We start from the raw sequence: 21,223 nt of genomic DNA, 5'->3' as shown, positions 1-21,223 counted from the left end.
GAGGAGAATCAGAAAGTCCACTGTTTCAATAAAAAGAACAAGTTAAAGGTAATACATAATTTCTTAGTTCTTCCATGAGAAAGTCTGAGGTGGAAATTTTGTAATACACTTGTCTGATTAGAGTTCAGAACATCTTCTCCCTCCCTAGTGATCCCTGTCTTGGGGACAAAGCACCCTCAGTGTTTTCAGAGCCACATCTCCCACCAGTCAGCTTCCGATGTTCTTATTGCTCGGATTACATAGGATGGCATGTTCCAAGGAAAATGATGATTCTTGAAGGATAAATGCCATTAGTAGATTAGATCTCTTGGCACATGAAAATCACTTTTGTTTTAGATCAGAAAAGAAACCAATTGCTGCAATATCAATGGCTTTGCACTGTAGCCCTGAGCTTTACTGCACTTCTGTCAAGTGTAGTTTTGGTCAACGATGTCACTCCCTCAGTCACTTAGTGCTGCATTAAGCACAATTCCAGAGCTAAACTGATAAGAGGCAAAAACAGTTTGACTCTTTTACTTGAATTTCTGGGAGCAGGCCACTTTTATCATGATTTCTTAGGTGTGGCAATTTTCAAATGAGGTTTTATGGCAAGCTTTATAAAATCTCACCAAACAGGCATATGTCTTGTGTTTCTTTTTGTAAGGAAAGCCATAGTCTCATTGTTCCCTCTCTTGGCACCCACTATCCAGCAAGAAACAGGAATGACTCTGGTTTTCTGATCCCTTTTGCAATTTGTAACTGAGTTAACAACAACAAGAAAAGTCATTCTGTTTGTAACTCTAAATATATCAAGACTGCCAGACTACTCAAAAAAAAAGGCAATCTTTGATTTTTACTTAAAGGGACATTTTATCTTTGTTGTAATGAGATTAATTCCAGATCACACACCCAAAAAAAAAGCCCTAAATCTGTGCAACATAGGTAATGAAGTAACTTAGATTGTTGACTGCAGGTGAAACAAGAAGAGTGGAATATTTTGTAGGCCTATTATGGGTAGAAGCAGGACATTATATTTAAATTGCATGACATTAAAAGTCAAAAAGGATAGGAACTTTTGTAGTCAGAGTTTAGTTTGGTTCGTCATCAGCATCCTTTGTGCCCTGATATATCAGAATGCAACTCACGTGGTAGGCCTCTTACTCTTTTTATCTTTCTCTGCCACACAGAAGGTACCCTCCTGATCTTGCGGACAGGGTAAGTCAGCAGCCCTGATCTTACCTTACCATTTATACAGCTGGGTTTACAAAAAGATATTCACTGCTAGAGTTCACGATGGAGGTCCTGCCAAACTCCTTGATGACCATGAGGAAGGTCATCCACCCATCTGCTCCAGGTATGAACTCCCTGAACCTTCCTCACAATAAATACTACTTAGACTAGAATGACCAGCTAGGACTGCCCATGACTGAGGGACTGACTGAGATCTTGGACTTCCAGGGCTAAAATTGGGAAAGTCCCAGGCAAAGCTGAGAAGATGCTCACTCTTAGCTGGACTCTCCACCCCACCCGGAAGTACAAAGCAGCTCTTGACCGGGAGCTGTGGACACTGGGCCCTGGTGGGAGTTTTGCTTCTCCCTTTCACCATACCGGGGGTAACACCTCACTGTCCAGGCCTTTGAGGTACACCATGTAGAAGTCCTCTCAACTGTCTAGTACCAGGGTAACCTTTGACGATTTCCACACTGGCAAAATGGGGGTAATAATTGTGCCTACTTCCTACTTCTTGAGGATTAATTAAGCTAATATTAACATGGATAAAGTGCTTACAGCAAAGCTTGGCATTTGATCAGTGCCTAACAAACATTACCTACTGTCATTATGCTCATTAGTTTCTGGACTGGGAGAGAAATGATGCAGGACTTCACTTCTGTCCTAATGAATCTTAAGCATCTTGTGCATATTATCTTTTCAAAAGTAAGAAAGAAAGAGAAAGAAAGAAGGAAGGGGAAAAAAGAAGGAAGGAGGGAGAGAGGGTAGGAAGGAAGGAAACATTATGGCCAGTAAAGTCAGTAAGATTTATCTACTTTCTCAAAAAGTGCTCAGGTCCTAGATGTAAGGAATGCTACACTTAGAAGCTGGATAGAAAAGTCAGAACCAGCTAATGAAACTTAGGAGTCGTTTTCTTAGGTTGGAAGAAATGATCTAATAAAAATTTCTATTAAGGTTGCAATTTTGGGTGAGATGAGTGATATACAAGATATATATAAGGCTGGTTTACATTATAATGGGAAACATAATTATGATGTGAATTAAAAGAGGAAGTGCTTCTGGAGAGACAGCAGAATACAAAACCAAGGGACAGAAGGCTAGAGTTAAATTCCCAGCTCTGACTCTTACTAAACGAATGACATGGGACAGGACACATAATTTGCCCTAAGCCTCAGTCAATTCCCCTACAAAAGCAGAGATATTAATATTGACCTACCTCAATGGGCTGTTGTGAGAATTTATTGAATTAATGCTTTCAAATATACACTGTAAATGAAAAATATTACACAAGCATAAGGCACTTGCCTTGGCTCTCTGCCTAGCTAGAATTTATATTCTTCCAAGACAAGGGCCCACCCTACCCTTTTCTCTCTTACCAGTCTTCTGATTGAATTCTGCCTATCTGATGGTATCTACTCACATTCTGTTATCTTTTTCTGTGGCCTGATAGCTAGGGCCTTAGTACCAATTGACACTGCCAGCTTTATGCCATTCCAGTTGCTGTGGTGTGCTTGCCAAATCACTGACCCCATTCTTGACTATCCTACTGGCCCACCCAACACCCATAAGCCCAAGTTATAATATGCTCCAAGGTGTCATTTCAGAACTAGTCCCACATATAACTTACTGAGATTTAAAACATACAACATCCATGCCTAGTAGGTTTGTTCAGTCACAAAGATTTCTTAAAGTTCTTGAGACCAAACTACTTTGTATCTTAAAAAGGTGATATCCACAGCAATACATATAAATACACATGCATATATATTCACCAATTTACTTCACCTTAAGTTTTTATTTCCATAAAAAAATAAAGGCTTCTGTTCATTTAAAGAGTCATAAAAATTGCTTATGGTTGTCTGAGGAAGCCTTACAAACAGTTGAGAAAAGGAGAAGCTAAAGGCAAAAAAGAAAAGGAAAGCTATACCCACCGGTCTGAGTGCAGAGTTCCAAAGAATAGCAAAGAGAGATAAAAAAGTCTTTTTAAGTGATCAATGCAAAGAAATAGAGGAAAACAATAAAATGGGAAAGACTAGAGATCTCTTCAACAAAATTAGAAATACTAAGGGAACATATCATGCAAAGATGGGCACAATAAAGGACAGAAATGATATGGACCTAACAGAAGCAGGAGATATTAAAAAGAGGTGGCAAGAATATACAGAAGAACTATATAAAAAAGATCTTAATGACCCATATAAGATGGTGTGATCACTCATCAATAGCCAGACATCCTGGAGTCCAAAGTCAAGTGGGTCTTAGGAAACATAGCTATGAACAAAGCTGGTGGAGGTGATAGAATTCCAGTTGAGCTATTTCAAATCCTAAAAAATGATGCTGAGAAAGTGCTGCACTCAATATGCCAGCAAATTTAGAAAACTCAGCAGTGGCCACAGGACTGGAAAAGGTCAGTTTTCATTCCAATCCCAAAGAAAGGCAATGCCAAAGAATGCCCACTCATTGTTGCATTCATCTCACACACTAGCAAAGTAATGTTCAAAATTCTCCAAGCCAGGCTTCAACGGTACGTGAACCAAGAACTTTCAGATGTTCAAACTGGATTTAGAAAAGGCAGAGGAACCAGAGATCAAATTGCCAACATCCGCTGGATCATCGAAAAAGCAAGAGAGTTCCAGAAAAACATTTACTTTTGCTTTATTGACTACGCCAAAGCCTTTGACTGTGTAGTTCACAGCCAACTGTGGAAAATTCTTCAAGAGGTGAGAATATCAGAACACCTTATGTGCTTCCTGAGAAATCTGTATGCAGGTCAAGAAGCAACAGTTAGAACTGGACAAGGAACAATAGACTAGTTCCAAATCGGGAAAGGAGTACATCAAGGCTGTATACTGTCACCCTGCTTATTTATCTTATATGCAGAGTACATCACGTGAAATGCTAGGCTGGATGAAGCACAAGCTGGAATCAAGATTTCTGGGAAAAATATCAATAACCTCAGATAGGCAAATTACACCACCCTTATGGCAGAAAGAGAAGAGGAACTGAGGAACCTCTTGATGAAAGTGAAAGAGGAGAGTGAAAAAGCTGGCTTAAAACTCAACATTCAAAAAACTAAGATCATAGCATCCAATCCCATCACTTCGGCAAATAGATGTGGAAACAATGGAAACAACAACAGACTTTATTTGCTTGAGTTCCAAAGTCACTGCAGATGGTGATTGCAGCCATGAAATTAAAAGACACTTACTCCTAGGAAGAAAAGTTATGACCAAGCTAGACAGCATATTAAAAAGCAAAGACATTACTTTGGCAACAAAGGTCCGTCTAGTCAAGCTATGGTTTTTCCAGTAGTCATGTATGGATGTGAGAGTTGGACTATAAAGAAAGCTGAGTGCCAAAGAATTGATGCTTTTGAACTGTGGTGTTGGAGAAGACTCTTGAAAGTCCGTTGGACCGACTGCAAGGAGATCCAACTAGTCCATCCTAAAGGAAATCAGTCCTGAATATTCATTGGAAGGACTGATACTGAAGCTGAAGCTCCAATTCTTTGGCCACCTGATGCAAAGAACTGACTCACTGGAAAAGACCCTGATGCTGGGAAAGATTGAAGGCAGGAGAAGAAGGGGATACCAGAGGATGAGACGGTTGGATGGCATCACCGACTCGTTGAATATGAGTCTGAGCAGGCTCCAGGAGTTGGTGATGGATAGGGAAGTCTGGTGTGCTGCAGTCCATAGGATCGCAAATAGTTGGACACAACTGAGTGACTGAACTGAACTGATGTTGACAGTATCTGGATTGTGTCTAAAAATCTTCATTAATTAGGTAAGCCATTCATGTTACTTTTTTGGAGATTCTTCAATCGAGTTTTTTCATTAGAAATAATTACAGCTTTAAAATTACCAAAAGGTCTATACAATAATTAAGTTTCTACCTGCTGGATCATTTTCCTGGGGAAAAATATTCAGTCACTTGTTGAGCTAAATCTAAAATTAATCCATTGGATTAACTGATATTTTAATTAATATTATAAAAAAGGAAAATATTTAGTTAAATAATGGTATGTTCTCTTCTTAATATTTAATTCACAGCAAATCACTCTAAATACAAAATTAAAATCCTTTTATCCTACTTGAAAATAATAAAAATACAATTTTAAAAATAATAAAAATACAATTGAATCTTATTACTTTGATCTTTGAGGTTTGGGAAAGGGCGAAGAAAGGAGACAGCAGGATACCATGTGAATATCAAATGAAAGCTAATGGTTTTTAAAAGCCCAGCAAAGACTTTGTGCTTCACCAAGCTCTACTCAGGCACAGAAGAAAAAAAAATGTAATACCCATGACAGGGTATTACAATTATGCCATAGAAGTAATTCTTATTCCATAATGGAAAGCTACATATAAAACTAAAATAACTCCAGGTCTTTTACATTTTACACTGGACTAATAATTTTTATTGCTATTTTTAAAGGATGTCAGTTTCTACTTTCTAAGAAACTGAATTTAATTTGCTCTTCTCCAGTTATTAATCCTCTTTTTGCTCATGCCTAGATTGCAAAGAAAAATATTAGTGAACTCGTAATGACTTTACCTGAATTTTTAGTAGAATACAAACTGTTTCAACTTTCGCATAGGACATGCCAGTTTGCTATAGCCAACTACGTTAAGGAAGTAAGCCTTGATCCATTGGTGATGGGGATGACTGCTGATGGGGATGACTGGCAATGGAACTCTGGAGATCTGGATGAGTTTCAGCATCCATTGTCATGGGTTATATGCTCCCATGTGTGTTAGTCGCTCAGTCGTGTCTGACTCTGTGACCCCACGAACTGTAGCCCACCAGGCTCCTCTGTCCATAGAACTCTCCAGGCAAGAATACTGGAGTGGGTTCCCATGCCCTTCTTCAGTATGCTCCGATAGCTTTCTGTATCTTTCTTTCAAAGAGTTTACCAGTTCACATTTACATGCTGCTGCTGCTAAGTCACTTCAGTCGTGTCCAACTCTGTGCAACCCAGAGACAGTAGCCCACCAGGCTCCCCCATCCCTGGGATTCTCCAGGCAAGAACACTGGAGTCGGTTGCCATTTCCTTCTCCAATGCATGAAAGTGAAAAGTGAAGTCGCTCAGTCATGTCCAACTCTTAGCAACCCATGAACTGCAGCCTACCAGGCTCCTCCATCCATGGAATTTTCCAGGCAAGAGTACTGGAGTGGGTTGCCATTGCCTTCTCCTCATATTTATATATTTATGTTATAATACTGCTGATGTCTTTCTCCCTAATATGACAGAAAGATTCATGAGAAAAAGGGTAAGATCAATTTTTCCCACCAACGTATATTCCAGCACTCAGTTCAGTGGGTACCTAGAACGTAGTAAGTGTGCAAAACATTTTTATGAGAAAAAATGAATACAATATAATTCAGTGTTATTTTCAAGGAACGTTTAAAAATGGAGAATTCTAGGGACAGAGGGGCCTGATGGGCTACAGTCCACAGGGTCGAAAAGAGTCGGACATGACTGAGCAACTAACACACAGTACCAGTCACTTGGTATGTCCCATGTAATGAAATTCTGCAAGAGGCATTTTTGAACAATCAATTAATAACACCACAATTCAAGCATGCCCCACTTTCCCTGTTATTTTTTGCAGAGGCTGATTTCAGTCTTCTCGAACAAGCATGGGCTTCTCTAACAGCCCTAGTGCACACCATATTAAGAGCATTCTATCATATATTTGGTGTTCTACAGTTTGTCTTTACAGTCCAATAGAAAATTCAGAACTCCAAAAGCAAAACTCCTTAGAAACATATCCCCTTATCTGTTATACCAGTAACAGTAATATGAGAAAAAAATTTTTTCCCTTTTTCCCTTCACATGGTGTGAACATCTGAGAGATCTCCTATGGCCTGGTGGGGTAATTCTGTGGTTCTCAAACTTCAGCATGCATCAGAATGATACGGAGAACCTGTTTTAACAGGTTGGACAAAATGAGCTCACTCAGCGTTTGAGCTCACTCACTCACCACAGGTCCAGTGTGAGGTCTGAGAAATTTTGTTTCTAACAAGTGCCCAGGTGGTGCTAATGCTGCTGATCTGAGGACTATACTTTGAGGACTAGCATAGTTAAAACCCACTCCAGTACTCTTGCCTGGCAAATCCCATGGATGGAGGAGCCTTGTAGGCTGCAGTCCATGGGGTCGCTAAGAGTCGGACACAACTGAGCGACTTCACTTTCACTTTTCACTTTCATGCATTGCAGAAGGAAATGGCAACCCACTTCGGTGTTCTTGCCTGGAGAATCCCAGGGACGGGGGAGTCTGGTGGGCTGCCATCTATGGGGTCGCACAGAGTCGAACATGACCGAAGCGATTTAGCAGCAGCAGCAGCATAGTTAAAAACTAGGCTCAATTCAGGGTATATTCCTGTTTGAAACAGTCTCATACAGAAAATCGTAAATGGCTGCTAGAAAAAAACAAATTATCAGAGGGTGCTACATAACATATACTACACAATACATTATTAAATAACCAGTTTGCCTTTTTTTTTCTCTTTTTCCATAACATCTTCAGAGATTATCTTGTTTCACTTTTTAATAACTAAAATGAGGGAAGGGGAAAATCTCCAAGTTATTTTTGTCCTCAGTAAAAACCACCTCTACTGATTCCCTGTCTCTCAGTGCCTCAAGGGAGTCACTTATCCTCTTAAGGCATTATTCACTTATCTGTAAAAATGGATATATCAGTACCTATCCCAGTGAATTCCTGTAAGGATTAAATGAAACCCTAAATGGAAAATACTTAGCCCCAAAAATGGTCTGTAAATGGTAGCTGCGAAATTTTTACTTATCTGTCTACTCAAGAAAGTCAATTCCAATGGTCCTGGAACCAGTGTCTGAAACTACTTATATCTCTAATACATTAATTGCTTACAGCAATAACTTTAAAAGATGGAAGGCGGGAGGAGAAGGGGACAACAGAGGATGAGATGATTGGATGGCATCACCAATGCGATGGACATGAGTTTGAGTAGGCTCCAGGAGTTGGTGATGGACAGGGAAGCCTGGCATGCTGTAGAGACTTAACTGAATCAAACAGTCCAGGTGATATTTCTGATCAGCAACCTTGGGAAACAAGGAAGGGACCTCTCACTCCCCTCTAATGATGACTATTACACGCCCTAAACATCCTTTCTATTTCTTCATTCAGTTCAGTTGCTCAGTCCTGTACGACTCTTTGCAACCCCATGAACCACAGCAAGCCAGGCCTCCCTGTTCATCACCAACTCCCGGAGTTCACCCAAACCCATGTCTATCGAGTCGGTGATGCCATCCAACCATTTAATTCTCTGTCATCCCCTTCTCCTCCTGCCCTCAATCTTTCCCAGCATCAGGGTCTTTTCCAATGAGTCAGCTCTTCGCATCAGGTGGCCAAAGTATTGGAGTCTCAGCTTCAGCATCAGTCCTTCCAATGAACACCCAGGACTGACCTCCTTTAGGATGGGCTGGTTGGATCTCCTTGCAGTCCAAGGGACTCTCAAGAGTCTTCTCCAACACCACAGTTAAAAACCATCAATTCTTCGGCGCTCAGCCTTCTCTCTAGTTCAACTCTCACATCCATACATGACCACTGGAAAAATCATAGCCTTGACTAGACGGACTTTTGTTGCCAAAGTAATGTCTCTGGTTTTTAATATTCTGTCTAGGTTGGTCATAACTTTCCTTCCAAGGAGTAAGCGTCTTTTAATTTTACGGCTGCAGTCAGCCACCATCAGGCTATTGTTTACCAGGAAATTTCATAAGTCCTTTCTGTCTTACTAAGTTTGTTTTTTGAGTTGAACAAAAGTCACCTGTAGAAGCCAGCTGCAAATGGGGTATTTTTTTGTTGGCGCTTTGAAAAGGTTCTCAGTGTTTTTAGTTAACTCACCCTTTCAAACTAGTCGGAGCATGTGCCTCATTTCTGAATTGCCCCCTCTTGAACTTCCTCTTACAGCGTCTTCTTCTTGATCTCTCCCTCACGTCTAGCTTGTTTGTCCCCTAGCTTCATTTCTTGAGTAGAACATTTGGTGCTTTCCCTGTTCACGAGGCCTTGCTGGAATAGGCGATTTCCAGGGATTTTACATGCTGGCCAAAACAGTTTGTTCAGAACCGTGACGCCAGGGCCGAGGGCAGGCAGCCAGTCCGGCGGGCCTTTCCTGACTCTGCACAACCACCCGTGACCTTGGGCGAGCGAGCAGCCAGCGAGCGCCGCCTTGCCCCGCTCCTTCCCGCTAGCAGCAGGGCAATGCTCAGGTTCGACTTTAGAATCGAAAGGGGTGTGAGGGAACTGGACTTGGGAGCTTCATCAACAGGCGAGAAGACCCAGAAGCGAACAGCGGTTCATTTTCTTTTCTCGAAGCAAATCCTTCTAACTCGTTCTGGAAGGGTGGGTGAGGAGGGAGAATAAAGGAGGGAAGGGAAATGTCTGCCAAAGACTCTAGACAAAGCGTGAGAACTCAGAGGGCGAAAAGCAGGCTTGACTGAGAAAATCGGAAGGAGAAAGGCTGAGGGCTGACAATCGGGCTAAAAATAGAAACGCATCCTCCACAGGACTATTTCTTTCCAGCTCCACCCTGGGGCCGGCAGCCCGGCCAGTAACTAGGCTCCGCGCAGCAGCAGCGCAGTCAGGCTCGGCCCCGCCTCCCCGGCCGGGTGACTGAAGGCAGAGGCGCGGCGTCGGGCACGTGACGTCAAGGCGCTCCCCGCCGCCGCCGCCGTCGGGGTTTTCGCTGACGTACAGACCCCGCCCCCTCCCTCTTTCCATCGCGGGGCGGAGAGAACGCGTCAGTCGGCCGGAGCGCGGACCTGCCTGCATCACCGTTTGGAGCTCGTCGTTCCCGGGAGCTGCACAGCTTCCCCGGCGGTAGCGAAGCGTCAGAGAGCGCCATTCGCGGACCCTTGCGGTCCCCGGGCTTAGCTGCGCGTGCCCCGCTCCTCCTCGGAGTCAGCCAGACCCGCGGCCGGTGGAGGTGTGAGGCGACGACGGGCGAGCGCCGCGAGCAGCCTTAGCCGCTGCGGCCTTCTGTACTACTCCCTCCGCCCCCTCCTCCTCCGCCGCTCCCCCCACCACCTCCCTCCCCCCACTTCCCGAGCTCCGGCGTGTCCCGGCCACGCTAGGGGCTGCTGCGGGAACAAAGGAGGACCCCGCGGCGGCGGCGGCGGCGGCGCCACCTCCGCCTGCGGCCAGCCCGCGGCGGCGGCTCTCGGGTTTCCGGCTCGCCCCTCCCGGAGGGCTCGGCCCAGTCCCCACCTCGCCGGCGTCGTGCGCGAGCCCGGCTCCCGCGGTCGAAGAGTGAGTAGTCCGGGGCTAGGGGAAGGCGCCCGGCTGCTAGTGCCGGGCCGCGGGTGGGAGTGGGGGGCCAGGCGCCGCGAGCCTGCGAAGCCCGAGCGGCCCACGGATGGCGGCGTCGGGGGAGGGGAGCCCGCCTGCCAGCTCAGGAAGCACAAAGACGGAGGCGGCATCCTGTCGTCGTGACCGGAGGCCGGTTCCCTGTGCCCGGGACTCGCTCGCACACGCACGGTCGGAGAAACAATGCCCGGCGTGCGGCCTCGGGGAGATTCGAGCTCCGGGCCTCGCTCACATCCGTCCCGGCCGCCTTCCGCGGTGGCGTCCCGCCTGGGCCGCCGAATCGGGAAAGACAAAGAGGCGGTGGCGGCGGCCGCGCCCCCAACCCCTTGCCCGCCGCACCCCTCTTCTCCGCCTCCTCCAAGGAGCCTTTCGGGGTCGGGGGTCGGCGAGGGACCGGCAGGGTGAGGGGCCTGTTTGGCCTACGGAACTGCTGTTCTGCATGACTCAGTGGTTTTTGGAGAAGGCCCTGTTGGGCTTTGCTGAACAGGCCTCTGCTTGGAAGGGCATGGGGGTAGGGGTGGAGGACCAGTGGGATTCGAACTTGTTTTATAATCCCCTGGAACGTTGGGCGATAGGGGACTTCTCTGTGGTGTTTCAGTTTGATCGAGGATGCTGCGTTTCTCGCCGGAGATCCCTTTCATGAAGGAAATGGAGCACCTTCCCCTTTGTTTCGTGCATTTAGGCTGATGAACGTGAAATTTTTTGCTTTCTTTCCACGCACTCTGTGGAGCTGTGTTTTGGGAAAAGGCATGGGTTATCTTTATTGACTGACTGTTTCCTATTAATCTAATCTAAGAACACAATAGTAGTATATAGGTCATAGAGCCGCTGTTCTTAAACTTGGCCTTTGGGTAATTTTCAGACTTTCTTAAAAAATTAAAGGAATCTTTATTTTACTCCTTATTTTTAAAGTAGGGATTCAGAACTGAATTGGTGAAAATACTGAAATTTTATTTTTCAAGTTTTCTTCTAAAAATATCCCCCTCGAGAGATGTTTTAAATCTTCCTTATTTTCTCTCTCTCAGGCTCTGTATTAAGCCTGAAAAGGAGCCTTTAAAATCACAGTAATCTTCTCCATTTGGCAAGAGGGAACGGAGATCTGGAGAGTAAGGGCTTGCCCAAGGTCACTGGCTTAGTTAGAGGTAGATTAGAGACTAGAACTCCAGTCTCAACTCCGGGTAGGGTGAGCATTTTTAACGTCTTGTGCACCCGAGAGAACTAAATTTCATAGTTGTAAAAGTCTTTTTTATTCATGTTTGAGGCTGGAGAATTTTTCAGTTACATGCTCCAGTCTTTTTGGGGGGTTTTGTTTTTTAGCTATGAATTAGAGGAGGCCGCAAACTGTGAAGTATACACACACACGTTTCATCCTATATTTGATAGAGGTGACACAATGAATGCTCGAGTTCCTAACAACTTTATTAAAGATACTAAGTAATAATGGTATTGTATTTTTTTCTAAAATACAAATAGGGAAATGACAACTTATTCCCCACACCCACCTCAAAATTGCTACTAAACAGGAGGGTTGTTTCTACCTTTGTGCTCTTTTCGTTGTGCTTGGATTTTATAAACAACTCTGACCATTTTGTCTTTGAGTGATTGGTGATACTTGCATTTCTGATTTGCAATTGTTCTCCTTACCTACCTCGGAAAAAACTAGCAACCTTAATGGCGTCTTTTTGTTGTGTTTGCTTATTATATTAGATGTACAAGTGCTGCATCTTTAGTTCTTGGGGTTGTGTAGGAGTTGGCAGGCTCTGAGATATAAATAGAAGCTGATTTCAGAGGCCCCTGTTGACTAGGCTTTATGTGAGAGCCTCCATCCAGCTCAGCCTGTCACATTGCAGCCTTGTGACAGGCTGAAGCGCCCGCCCATGTGATCTAAGCTTCTGAGAAATATTAAGGCAAACTGTGCGCTTGTGATGGCATTTAAAAAGCTGCCTTTCTAGGGGGAGAAAAGATGAGACGCCATGTGTAAGACTAATGTCCTGTTGTCTCCTGTGTCTCAGTTTGGAGGCTATTTATGGTAAATTGAAGGTAGATGTGTTTTCTGAAGAAAGTTGGAATAATTTGCATATGAAATCATTGGATAAGATCCCCACCCGCATTTATATAAACAAAAGATTTTAAGAATCAGATTACTATTAATGTAAGTTGACTTTTATGCCAGTTTACTCTTTAAGCCAGTCTCAGATGATAGCAGAAGTTAATATAGAAGGTAAGCTAAGCATAATTGTTAGGACTTCCAGGAGTGGCTTTTTTTTTGTTTGTTTTGCATAGGGCAAAGAGTCACATATTTTGCGTGGTGGGCGTGCAAATAAATGCATAATGCATTTTTTTTCCTGTACATTAGACGCAGAATCTTAAAAACTCAGCTGAAAGTGTTTATCAATAAACTTCCTAAGCAGTGTTGAAATGTTTACATTACCCTGCTCCAAAATGAGTCAGCTAAATTCCACTTACTATTTAAAGAGATAGTGTTAACTAAATTAGTACTGTTGTCTGAAGTAAGTTGGAAATATTGGTCAAGTTCCATGCAAGCTTCATTGGCTTGAAATATTTTCAAGCTTGAAATATGTCTTTTTGCTAACAGAAGGAAAGATTACTATCATTTAAATGGTTGGGGGAATAATTGCCAGGATTCAGGCCACATCAAATTTGGTTTTTTGTATAAGTTAAAAGTGTTAATACTTGTTCATACGTTATGATAACTCCCTGAAGAGTGTATCCTAGTTTGTGCTGGTTGCAAAAAGCAACATGAAATTTTAGGAAATAACAAGCTCTAACTGAAAGTACTTTCTTATATGTACCTGAAATGTTCATAACTTGTAAGTCACTTCTATTATCAACATTAAGGTACAGTTAAATGACAATGACCAGAATTATTACACACAATCTCCCTTTGATAAAATGCCCAAATATGTTTTCTGTACATTAATACACAATTTAAAGTGACATGGAAACCTTGCAGGTTTTAAATTTTTTTTTCTTAAATATTTATGTTCTGTTAACTCAGCAAATTTTACTAAATTTAGCAAAACATTACTGTATTTGTATTTTAAGAAGGCTTCTGGAATAGCAAGGTACATTAAGTTGTTTCTGGTAACCTAGCATTAAATATTAACCATTATTAAAGATTGTGTATATTGCTTTACTTTGCTATCTGGAAATTGAGCTTGGAAAGGTTTCATTATTTTCTGGCATGAGGAAGACAAACGCTTGTTACAAGTTTTAATAGAGCTGTTGGTTGAGAAATCTGTGGCTGATAATTTGTGCTTTGCAGGTTTCTAGGCACTGGCTTTAAAGTATACTTAGACCCAGATTTCACATGTCAAATGTAGAACAAAAGAAATTTCCTAGGCAACTGACCCCTGAATTCTTAAAGAGCTTCACTTTTTGGTGCCAGGGTAACAGGAAGAGCTAGATGATCTACCAGCTCTCTTTTCAGTGTCCTATAAAGGAGTTGAAGCATTTTAAAAGTACCCATGCTCTGCCCTGCAGCAGAATTGAATTAATTAAAGGGCCCAATATATTCAGGTGGTGTAGGAAACCTTTAGAGCTGCATCCCATATACTACTAGCTTAAAGAACCACTAGTAGATATTGAAGAGTCAGTAGTTAATTATGATGATTTGAAATGATCTGCCTATAGTGTAGAACAAAAAGTGATTTAAAGATACCAGTTAGAAAAATTAATTTAAACATAATTCTGTGTTTAAAGAATTAAACAATGGAAGTGTAACCTTTTCAGGAATTAAACAGTGACAGGTGAAATTTTAATGTTTAATGATAGAATTTTTTTTGTCCTAAAAATGTCAAGTCATGATAGATCAGTTTATCAAGCTAAAACAGTTCCTTTTCATGTATTTTGTTTTATAAAGGCAACAAAACATTCATAATTTAGCCTATTTTAAAGATGAATAACATAATTTAGGCCTTTGTTAGAAACAAATGCAGTGTTTAGAGATGACAAAGATAAATGATGACTATCATACTGATTTAGTGATTGTGTGGTTTTGTTTTTTGTTTTCTTTTTTTTTTTTCTTTTACTAAATTCTGGTTTCTAAAATTTTTATTTTGTTCTGTTTATAGCAGAAAAATGGCTCAGGAGACTAACCAGACCCCAGGGCCCATGCTGTGTAGTACAGGATGTGGCTTTTATGGGAATCCTAGGACAAATGGAATGTGTTCTGTTTGCTACAAAGAACATCTTCAGAGGCAGCAGAATAGTGGCAGAATGAGCCCAATGGGTAAGTTGTTTCCAAGAAATAACGCATTTGAAGAACTGGTGGCCGCAAAATATACAACAAAGAATTGGGGCCTCAGACTGAGAATCATTGCTGAAAGTCCAAGGAGAGAAGACCTGAGAAAAGCTTGAAACTTAAAACAACAACCAAGTACTTGGAATGACTGCATGAGGAATGGGTGACATCTACAAGCATCTTCTAGCTTTTTCTTTTCCCTTTTTGAGGTGTTATTGGCTATGACTTTTTTACTTATTTTTGTTGTTGTTGGGATATCACTTAAATGTCAGATTCTGCGGCAAAGTGGAAAAGTGTTTAAGTCACTAACCTAATTAAATGCAAGTATTTGTTACTTATTAATAGTTTTGATAATGAGTGTTTGTAGTGTTGCTTCATTTCTTACCAATCCTTTTTTTAAATAGGGACAGCTAGTGGTTCCAACAGTCCTACCTCAGATTCTGCATCTGTACAAAGAGCAGACACTAGTTTAAACAACTGTGAAGGTGCTGCTGGCAGCACATCTGAAAAATCAAGGTAAGATTAAACATTTCTGAGTATTTATAATAATGCAGGGAGGAAATATGACAAAATTATAAATGCTAATAAATAATAAGGATGTTGTGTTGCATCATATATATTACTTTATAATAAGGATGTTAATACATTAGATGCCCACATGTGTTGCACAGTTGGGGATTCCAGTGTCCTTTAGTATATGATCTTGTAGGTCATTGAGTAAAGATGTGTATAATAATGCACAGCTGCTGAATAGCCTCAAGAATACTGTGTTGAGAATGCTGTGCTTTTTCTTGTAATTGAGGTGTGAAGATTATAGAGAATGAGGCTCTACAGATTATTGTGCTGCTACATAAGGCATTCTGGCAAAGCTGTCCCTTTTGCCCTTAAATTACAGACACAGCTAAATATTTCTAGTTGGCTCTGATAGAACACTGTAACCTATACAGATATGCAGGCTTGAATTGATGAGCCATTTATCAGATGGCTTTCCTTATTCTCGGACATTTGTGCTGGGCATCCTTTTTAGAGTATTAGCTCCATTTGATCACGCTAGAAATTATATATATATATATATATATTTTGAACTGACAACTTACCTATCTCACCAAGAAGTACCCTTAACATCTTTAAAAATGTTTGCTTGAACTCAAATAGAAATGTGCCTGTGGCTGCCTTGCCTGTAACTCAGCAAATGACAGAAATGAGCATTTCAAGAGAGGACAAAGTAACTCCCCCGAAAACAGAGGTGTCAGAGCCAGGTATGCTTTTTATCTGATTCTTTAATCTCTTCTCTGCCTATCCCCTGTTACCTCTGCACCTACAAATCAGCAAACTTTATAATGTGAAGGCTGGAAATGTCAAGAATTTAATGAATTTAAAAGGTACGTTTCCACTACATTTTAAAAGTATCTAAACATTAAAGAAGGTATTGTTCATAAACAGAAGAAATTACTAAAATCAAATTGTAAAGCTATGGAGAAAAAATAATCAAAAGTGTTAACTCTTTAGTCTTGGATATTGTCAATACTTTAGGAAATACTCAAACAAAAGAACATATTGAACACTGAAACTTTCAAGTTGAAGTGTGGGATCCCTCTGGGAGTTTAAAACTCAGTGTGGAATGGCATTTTGGTTTTCATTAAATAGTGACTGAGTCTATGCTGAACTTAACATTAAAGCACTTCCGGTTGTGCTCTGTTATCATCAGAAGGTCGACTTTTTAACTTTTCATTGCTAGACCCTGGAACGGTGATTTGCATACTCTATGGTGCACATAGTTGATTTGATCAATTCATTATTTCCTGGTATAGTGTTGACTGGGACACAATGTTAAAACCTTTAGTGAGAAAATAGCATTGGATATGTAATCTGCTTTGGAAGCTTGCTTTTGCTAATATTACATAGCCAAGCTTATGTGAACCGTGTATGTCTTGATTGATAAAGCTAAGGTGAAAATTTTTATGTTGGGTGGTTGAATCCATATTTGGTATTCAAAGTTCCATCCTTATGATGAAAAACTGACCAAATTAGTGTTATTCCGTTTCATTTGTTTCTGTTTTTTTAAAAAACAAAATCTTGGAACAGTACTCTCTTAGATTAGATCTGTAACTGTTTCTGTGCATTTATTATTTCTTCACCTGAATGCACTTTGTTTTGCTGCTTTGCCTTTCCTGTATCATTTTTCCTTTTTTAACTACTCGCACCCCCACCCCCCACCCCTACCAAAGTCTTGTGTATGTTTTAACAACCACTGTCCAGTTTTCAGGTGTAGCCAGGGAAATGGCTGTCACCTCCCCTAGACTATTCCACAAACTGTTCTTTACCATTATACCATCACGAAAATACATTAAGGTTGCCATGGTAGATTTTTAGGAATAAGTAATAGGTAGGATATTACCAGTGGTCTAATATTACACCGTTAATCTCACTGGATATATCACTAATGTAAATGAATTCTGAATTTGGTGAGAATTTCAGTAAGTTGTTACTAAAACCAGTTGGTTTGCCGTAGAGTTTGGATTTATGCTGATAGCATTAATGCTGGCCTATTGTTTAGACAGTAATTCTAGTATTGTATGCATCAATTTGCTGTTCTTGGGATTTGGATTAATATTAATTTTATAAAGGTAGAATTAAATTTTGTTTTAAATAACCTGGAGGTAATGTGAACTCACAGTTATCTGCAGTTTTATCTTTATATTGACAAATTCTGTTGATGTCATGAGTGAACTTAAAACTTAGATCCCTTTTACCTGGAGAAACAGGGATTTTTAAAAGTAGGTCATATCTCTCATTAAGTATCACAAAGTAAATTAAAGAATTTAATTAAAAATTAAAGTAAAAAATCTTGTTTTGCCTATGGAATACTTAAGCTTCACAAGTATTTATATTGTCCTAAACACAATGTTTGCTAATCTTCAAAAGAAGGGGTTTTTTTTTCTTGTTTTTTTTTAAAAAGGTTTGCACGTTTTCTGCATAAGACAAAGCACTTTTTAAAATGATAAAATAATTGTGAAATTTTAGAGTCTGAGTTAGAGGTTAATGATTTGGGTTTTACTTGTCAAAATTTACTGGGTTTATCTACAGTTTGTCTTTTAACTTTTCAGTATAAAAACAAAATGACTTTATAGCTAAGTACCTCAGAAGTTGGCATCCTTATTTACTGAGTAGTAGTGAATTTGAGCTGTACTAATTAAGAAGATTGCATTTAGGTATTTGCAGTGTGGAAACTAAGCAGATGACCACATCTCTCAGGTCTTTAAAACCTAGAATTAGGATTTTGTTTCCCAGTCTTAGAGTGAGTTTAATGGAATTTTAGTGGAATGATAATAAAGTAGAAGATTGTATTTAAAATACATGTTTTCTTTCAAGAAGGGTTTAAAATTGTCATGAAGAGTCTTACTTTTGTTTTGGTTTTGACTTATTTAATTGTCAGCCAAACAGTTGACAAACTTCTAATTTTTACCCTTGTTTTTTCAGTTGTCACTCAGCCCAGTCCTTCAGTTTCTCAGCCCAGTACTTCTCAAAGTGAAGAAAAAGCTCCTGAGTTGCCCAAACCAAAGAAGAACAGGTGTTTCATGTGCAGAAAGAAAGTTGGCCTTACAGGTATTCAAGAGCTCTTGGTTACTCCCTATGGGACTAGTCAGTCTTAAACATAAAAACGCCCAACTTTCAAGAATAGGAAATTTCCACAGTAGACTGGAAAGGGGACAGTGAGAAGAAGTTGAGTTTGCTTTCCATTGGTCTCTCTAATCATATGAAACCCTTTCCTGACTTCAGGCGTTCTGAATTACTTTCCTTTATAGGACTAGTAAAACTTCATCTCTTGATTCTTTCCTTTGTTCTTCTGGGGGAAAGGTAGTTGAATTAAACAGTAATCACCTACTGAGCCAGACACACAATGTTCTAGATACTTTTTAATTGTTCCGTTTAAATCTCAGAACTGTCCGTGGTTGTCTTCTAGTTTTCATGGGCGGAAAGAAACATTATTAGTCAGTCAGGATACATCAGGACTAGAACTTAAATCCAGTTCAGTCTGACTCCAGAGCTTTGTGATTTTTCTACCCTGTTTGATATCTACCAGATTTTATGGAAGATAGCTACTTGAATTTCTCACCAGGTCAGCAGAGGTTGAAAACACTTTCACAACTTAAAATGACAGTTGGTTTAATGTGACAGAGTCATGAAAATCTGGTTCCTTTTCTATATTGACTTACGCTTTGTTTCTTCTAATTGCTGAGTTCCTAAATGACTCTGCTTCCTTTTATATGTACAGGGTTTGACTGCCGATGTGGAAATTTATTTTGTGGACTTCACCGTTACTCTGACAAGCACAACTGTCCATATGATTACAAAGCAGAAGCTGCAGCAAAAATCAGAAAAGAGAATCCAGTTGTTGTGGCTGAAAAAATTCAGAGAATATAAATTACTACTTGTGAAGAGACTGATAATTTGTTTTTATTTTAATATACCGTAGGAAAACATTAAAGAGCAGATGCATGGCCATTTTCCTTTGATGTTCTCCAGAGTTTTACTTTACACTTGTCTGTCTTATAATTGATATTTTAGGATGTTTGGGTGTTCGTTACAGGCAGAATTGGATAGATACAGCCCTACAAAATGTATATGCCCTCCCCTGAATAAAATTGGATGAAAATCTGCACAGCAAATTGAAATACACAGATAATAAGGACAAAATTTAGTTCCTTCGTGCCAAACAAAATAAGTGAAATACCTATCTGCATGTTTGCAGCATATCTGCCTTTGGGAATGTAATCAAGGTATAATCTTTGGCTAGTGTTATGTGCCTGTATTTTTTTAAAGAAATGGTACACCAGAAAAGGACTGGCAGTCTACTTCTACCATAGTTAAACTTCACCCTGTTAATTTCCACATGTTCCTTGGAAGCAGGAAGAAAGCTATAAAAAGAATCAGACCTTTCCATGAAACCAGTGTTTGGTGCCATATGTAAGCCTGGTTAATTGGTGTTCTAAAAACTGTCAAATAAGACATCCTGTGAAAGGTACACATTGTTTAACTGGCTAAAGAGTAAAATGCATCAAGCCAACAGGGTCTTGAGCTATCTTTGAAGCTTATTATGCTGGCCTGCACCAGACGATGTCTGCATTACTCTATCATTGCTAAAACTGTTGTGTAGCACAGAACTGCACTAGGATTAATTTATTTACAAGAAGAAATTAAAACTCTACGTTTGGTTTTCACATACAGCAGCTCTATGGAGTAACATGCATCTGAATTTTAAGTTGCAAAGGTATCTGAATAGTTAATTTTTCATGTGCATATTTTGTTGAATGTTTTGGTTCAAGAAAGAATGTTTAAAGCTTTTTTAAAGACTTCAGTTCTTAATGTAACTGTACCCTTCTGCATGGAAAATCATAACCAACATGGCTGCAGTAGACTTCTTAGTGGTATCCAGCACCACTTGCAGAGGGCTGCTTTATATTAATTGTACTTGGGTGTAGGACTCTAGTGTTCTTGGGTGTATTGCATGGGCTGCATTATCTACAGCATTGTACAATAACAACTAGAAGAGGCAGTATACTTCACTGATGCTTGTCTGGTAATATCACTTCTGTGTTATAATGGAAGGTTTTCTGTGATGTATGAAACTTGTGTTTTTTATATATAAATGAGTATAGTTAGATTAGTGTCGTGGTAATGCCTGTTTTCATCTGTAAATAGTTAAGTATGTACACGAGGCACTACTTCTGATTTATTGCAGTGTTCAGTCTTAGTTTTTACTTTTATTCTTAAAGCATTCAGTTTTGCTTTCAAGTTTATGTACCTTAGTTCTAAAGTTAGATCTGCAGATGTGTACAGATAGTCCATATTTATGTATTGCACATAATCATGCTATTCAGCATTGATGCTATATTGTATTATGTAAATAATAAAAGCCATGTACAGAGGGAGACTTTCCACTTGTTTATTGGGTTTTTAAGCCATAGTTAGATATCCTAAACGGGGATAATTAGGAAATGTTTTGATACTGAATTTAGTCGTGTTTATAGACTTTGCATGGCTATATTATAATTTTTTTTTCATTTCCATCCCTAAACATGCACGTGAGAATCATGAAATGAGTGTTAAACGTCTTGTATGGAACATAATAGGCAGTTTAATTTTGAAGACACGAATAGGCACTTTTAGGATCAAAACAGTGTTAGAAGAATTTAGGTCAGTTATTCCATCCTATCTCCCTTTTTTCTTTTTCTTTTTTGCTTTATAAATGGCACTTTAGGCATTACAATTGGTTTACAGCAGCTGGCAGAGTTTTATTTGGGGTTTGATTCTAATGTTGAGATGGTCCCGTGGGCTTGGTCTTTGCAGGTGTCATGTGAGATAATAAAGAACAAGAGCTAACAGTGGCATGTGACTTGGC

The 21,223-nt window shown here is 40.2% G+C and overlaps 1 protein-coding gene across 2 annotated transcripts; it reads left to right on the top strand.

Annotated features, from left to right (window-relative positions):
* The first annotated feature begins 9,997 nt into the window (after nt 1-9,997).
* On the top strand, nt 9,998-20,753 carry ZFAND5 (zinc finger AN1-type containing 5). Of its 2 annotated transcripts, none has more exons than XM_065908213.1 (6): nt 9,998-10,176; nt 14,651-14,808; nt 15,225-15,336; nt 15,976-16,079; nt 18,301-18,426; nt 19,097-20,753. In XM_065908213.1, the coding sequence occupies exons 2-6, from the start codon at nt 14,658-14,660 to the stop codon at nt 19,243-19,245; spliced, it is 642 nt and encodes a 213-aa protein (XP_065764285.1). In that variant the 5' UTR covers nt 9,998-10,176; nt 14,651-14,657; the 3' UTR covers nt 19,246-20,753. The 2 variants fall into 2 exon arrangements, with proteins under 2 accessions (XP_065764285.1, XP_065764284.1); XM_065908212.1 differs by having other exon boundaries at nt 10,000-10,499.
* Nucleotides 20,754-21,223: the final 470 nt, after the last annotated feature.

This window comes from Muntiacus reevesi, chromosome 17, assembly GCF_963930625.1.
Source record: "Muntiacus reevesi chromosome 17, mMunRee1.1, whole genome shotgun sequence".
Lineage (NCBI taxonomy): Eukaryota > Metazoa > Chordata > Mammalia > Artiodactyla > Cervidae > Muntiacus > Muntiacus reevesi.
The sequence above is the reverse complement of the archived record's forward strand: the minus strand, read 5'-3'. Positions and strand labels throughout refer to the sequence as shown.

Coding starts and splice junctions, on each gene's coding strand:
- ZFAND5 (XM_065908213.1), top strand. CDS start 14,658: ATGGCTCAGGAGACTAACCAGACCCCAGGGCCCATGCTGTGTAGTACA. Junction 14,809..15,224: donor TGGCAGAATGAGCCCAATGG/GTAAGTTGTTTC, acceptor TTTTTTAAATAG/GGACAGCTAGTGGTTCCAAC. Junction 16,080..18,300: donor AACAGAGGTGTCAGAGCCAG/GTATGCTTTTTA, acceptor TTGTTTTTTCAG/TTGTCACTCAGCCCAGTCCT.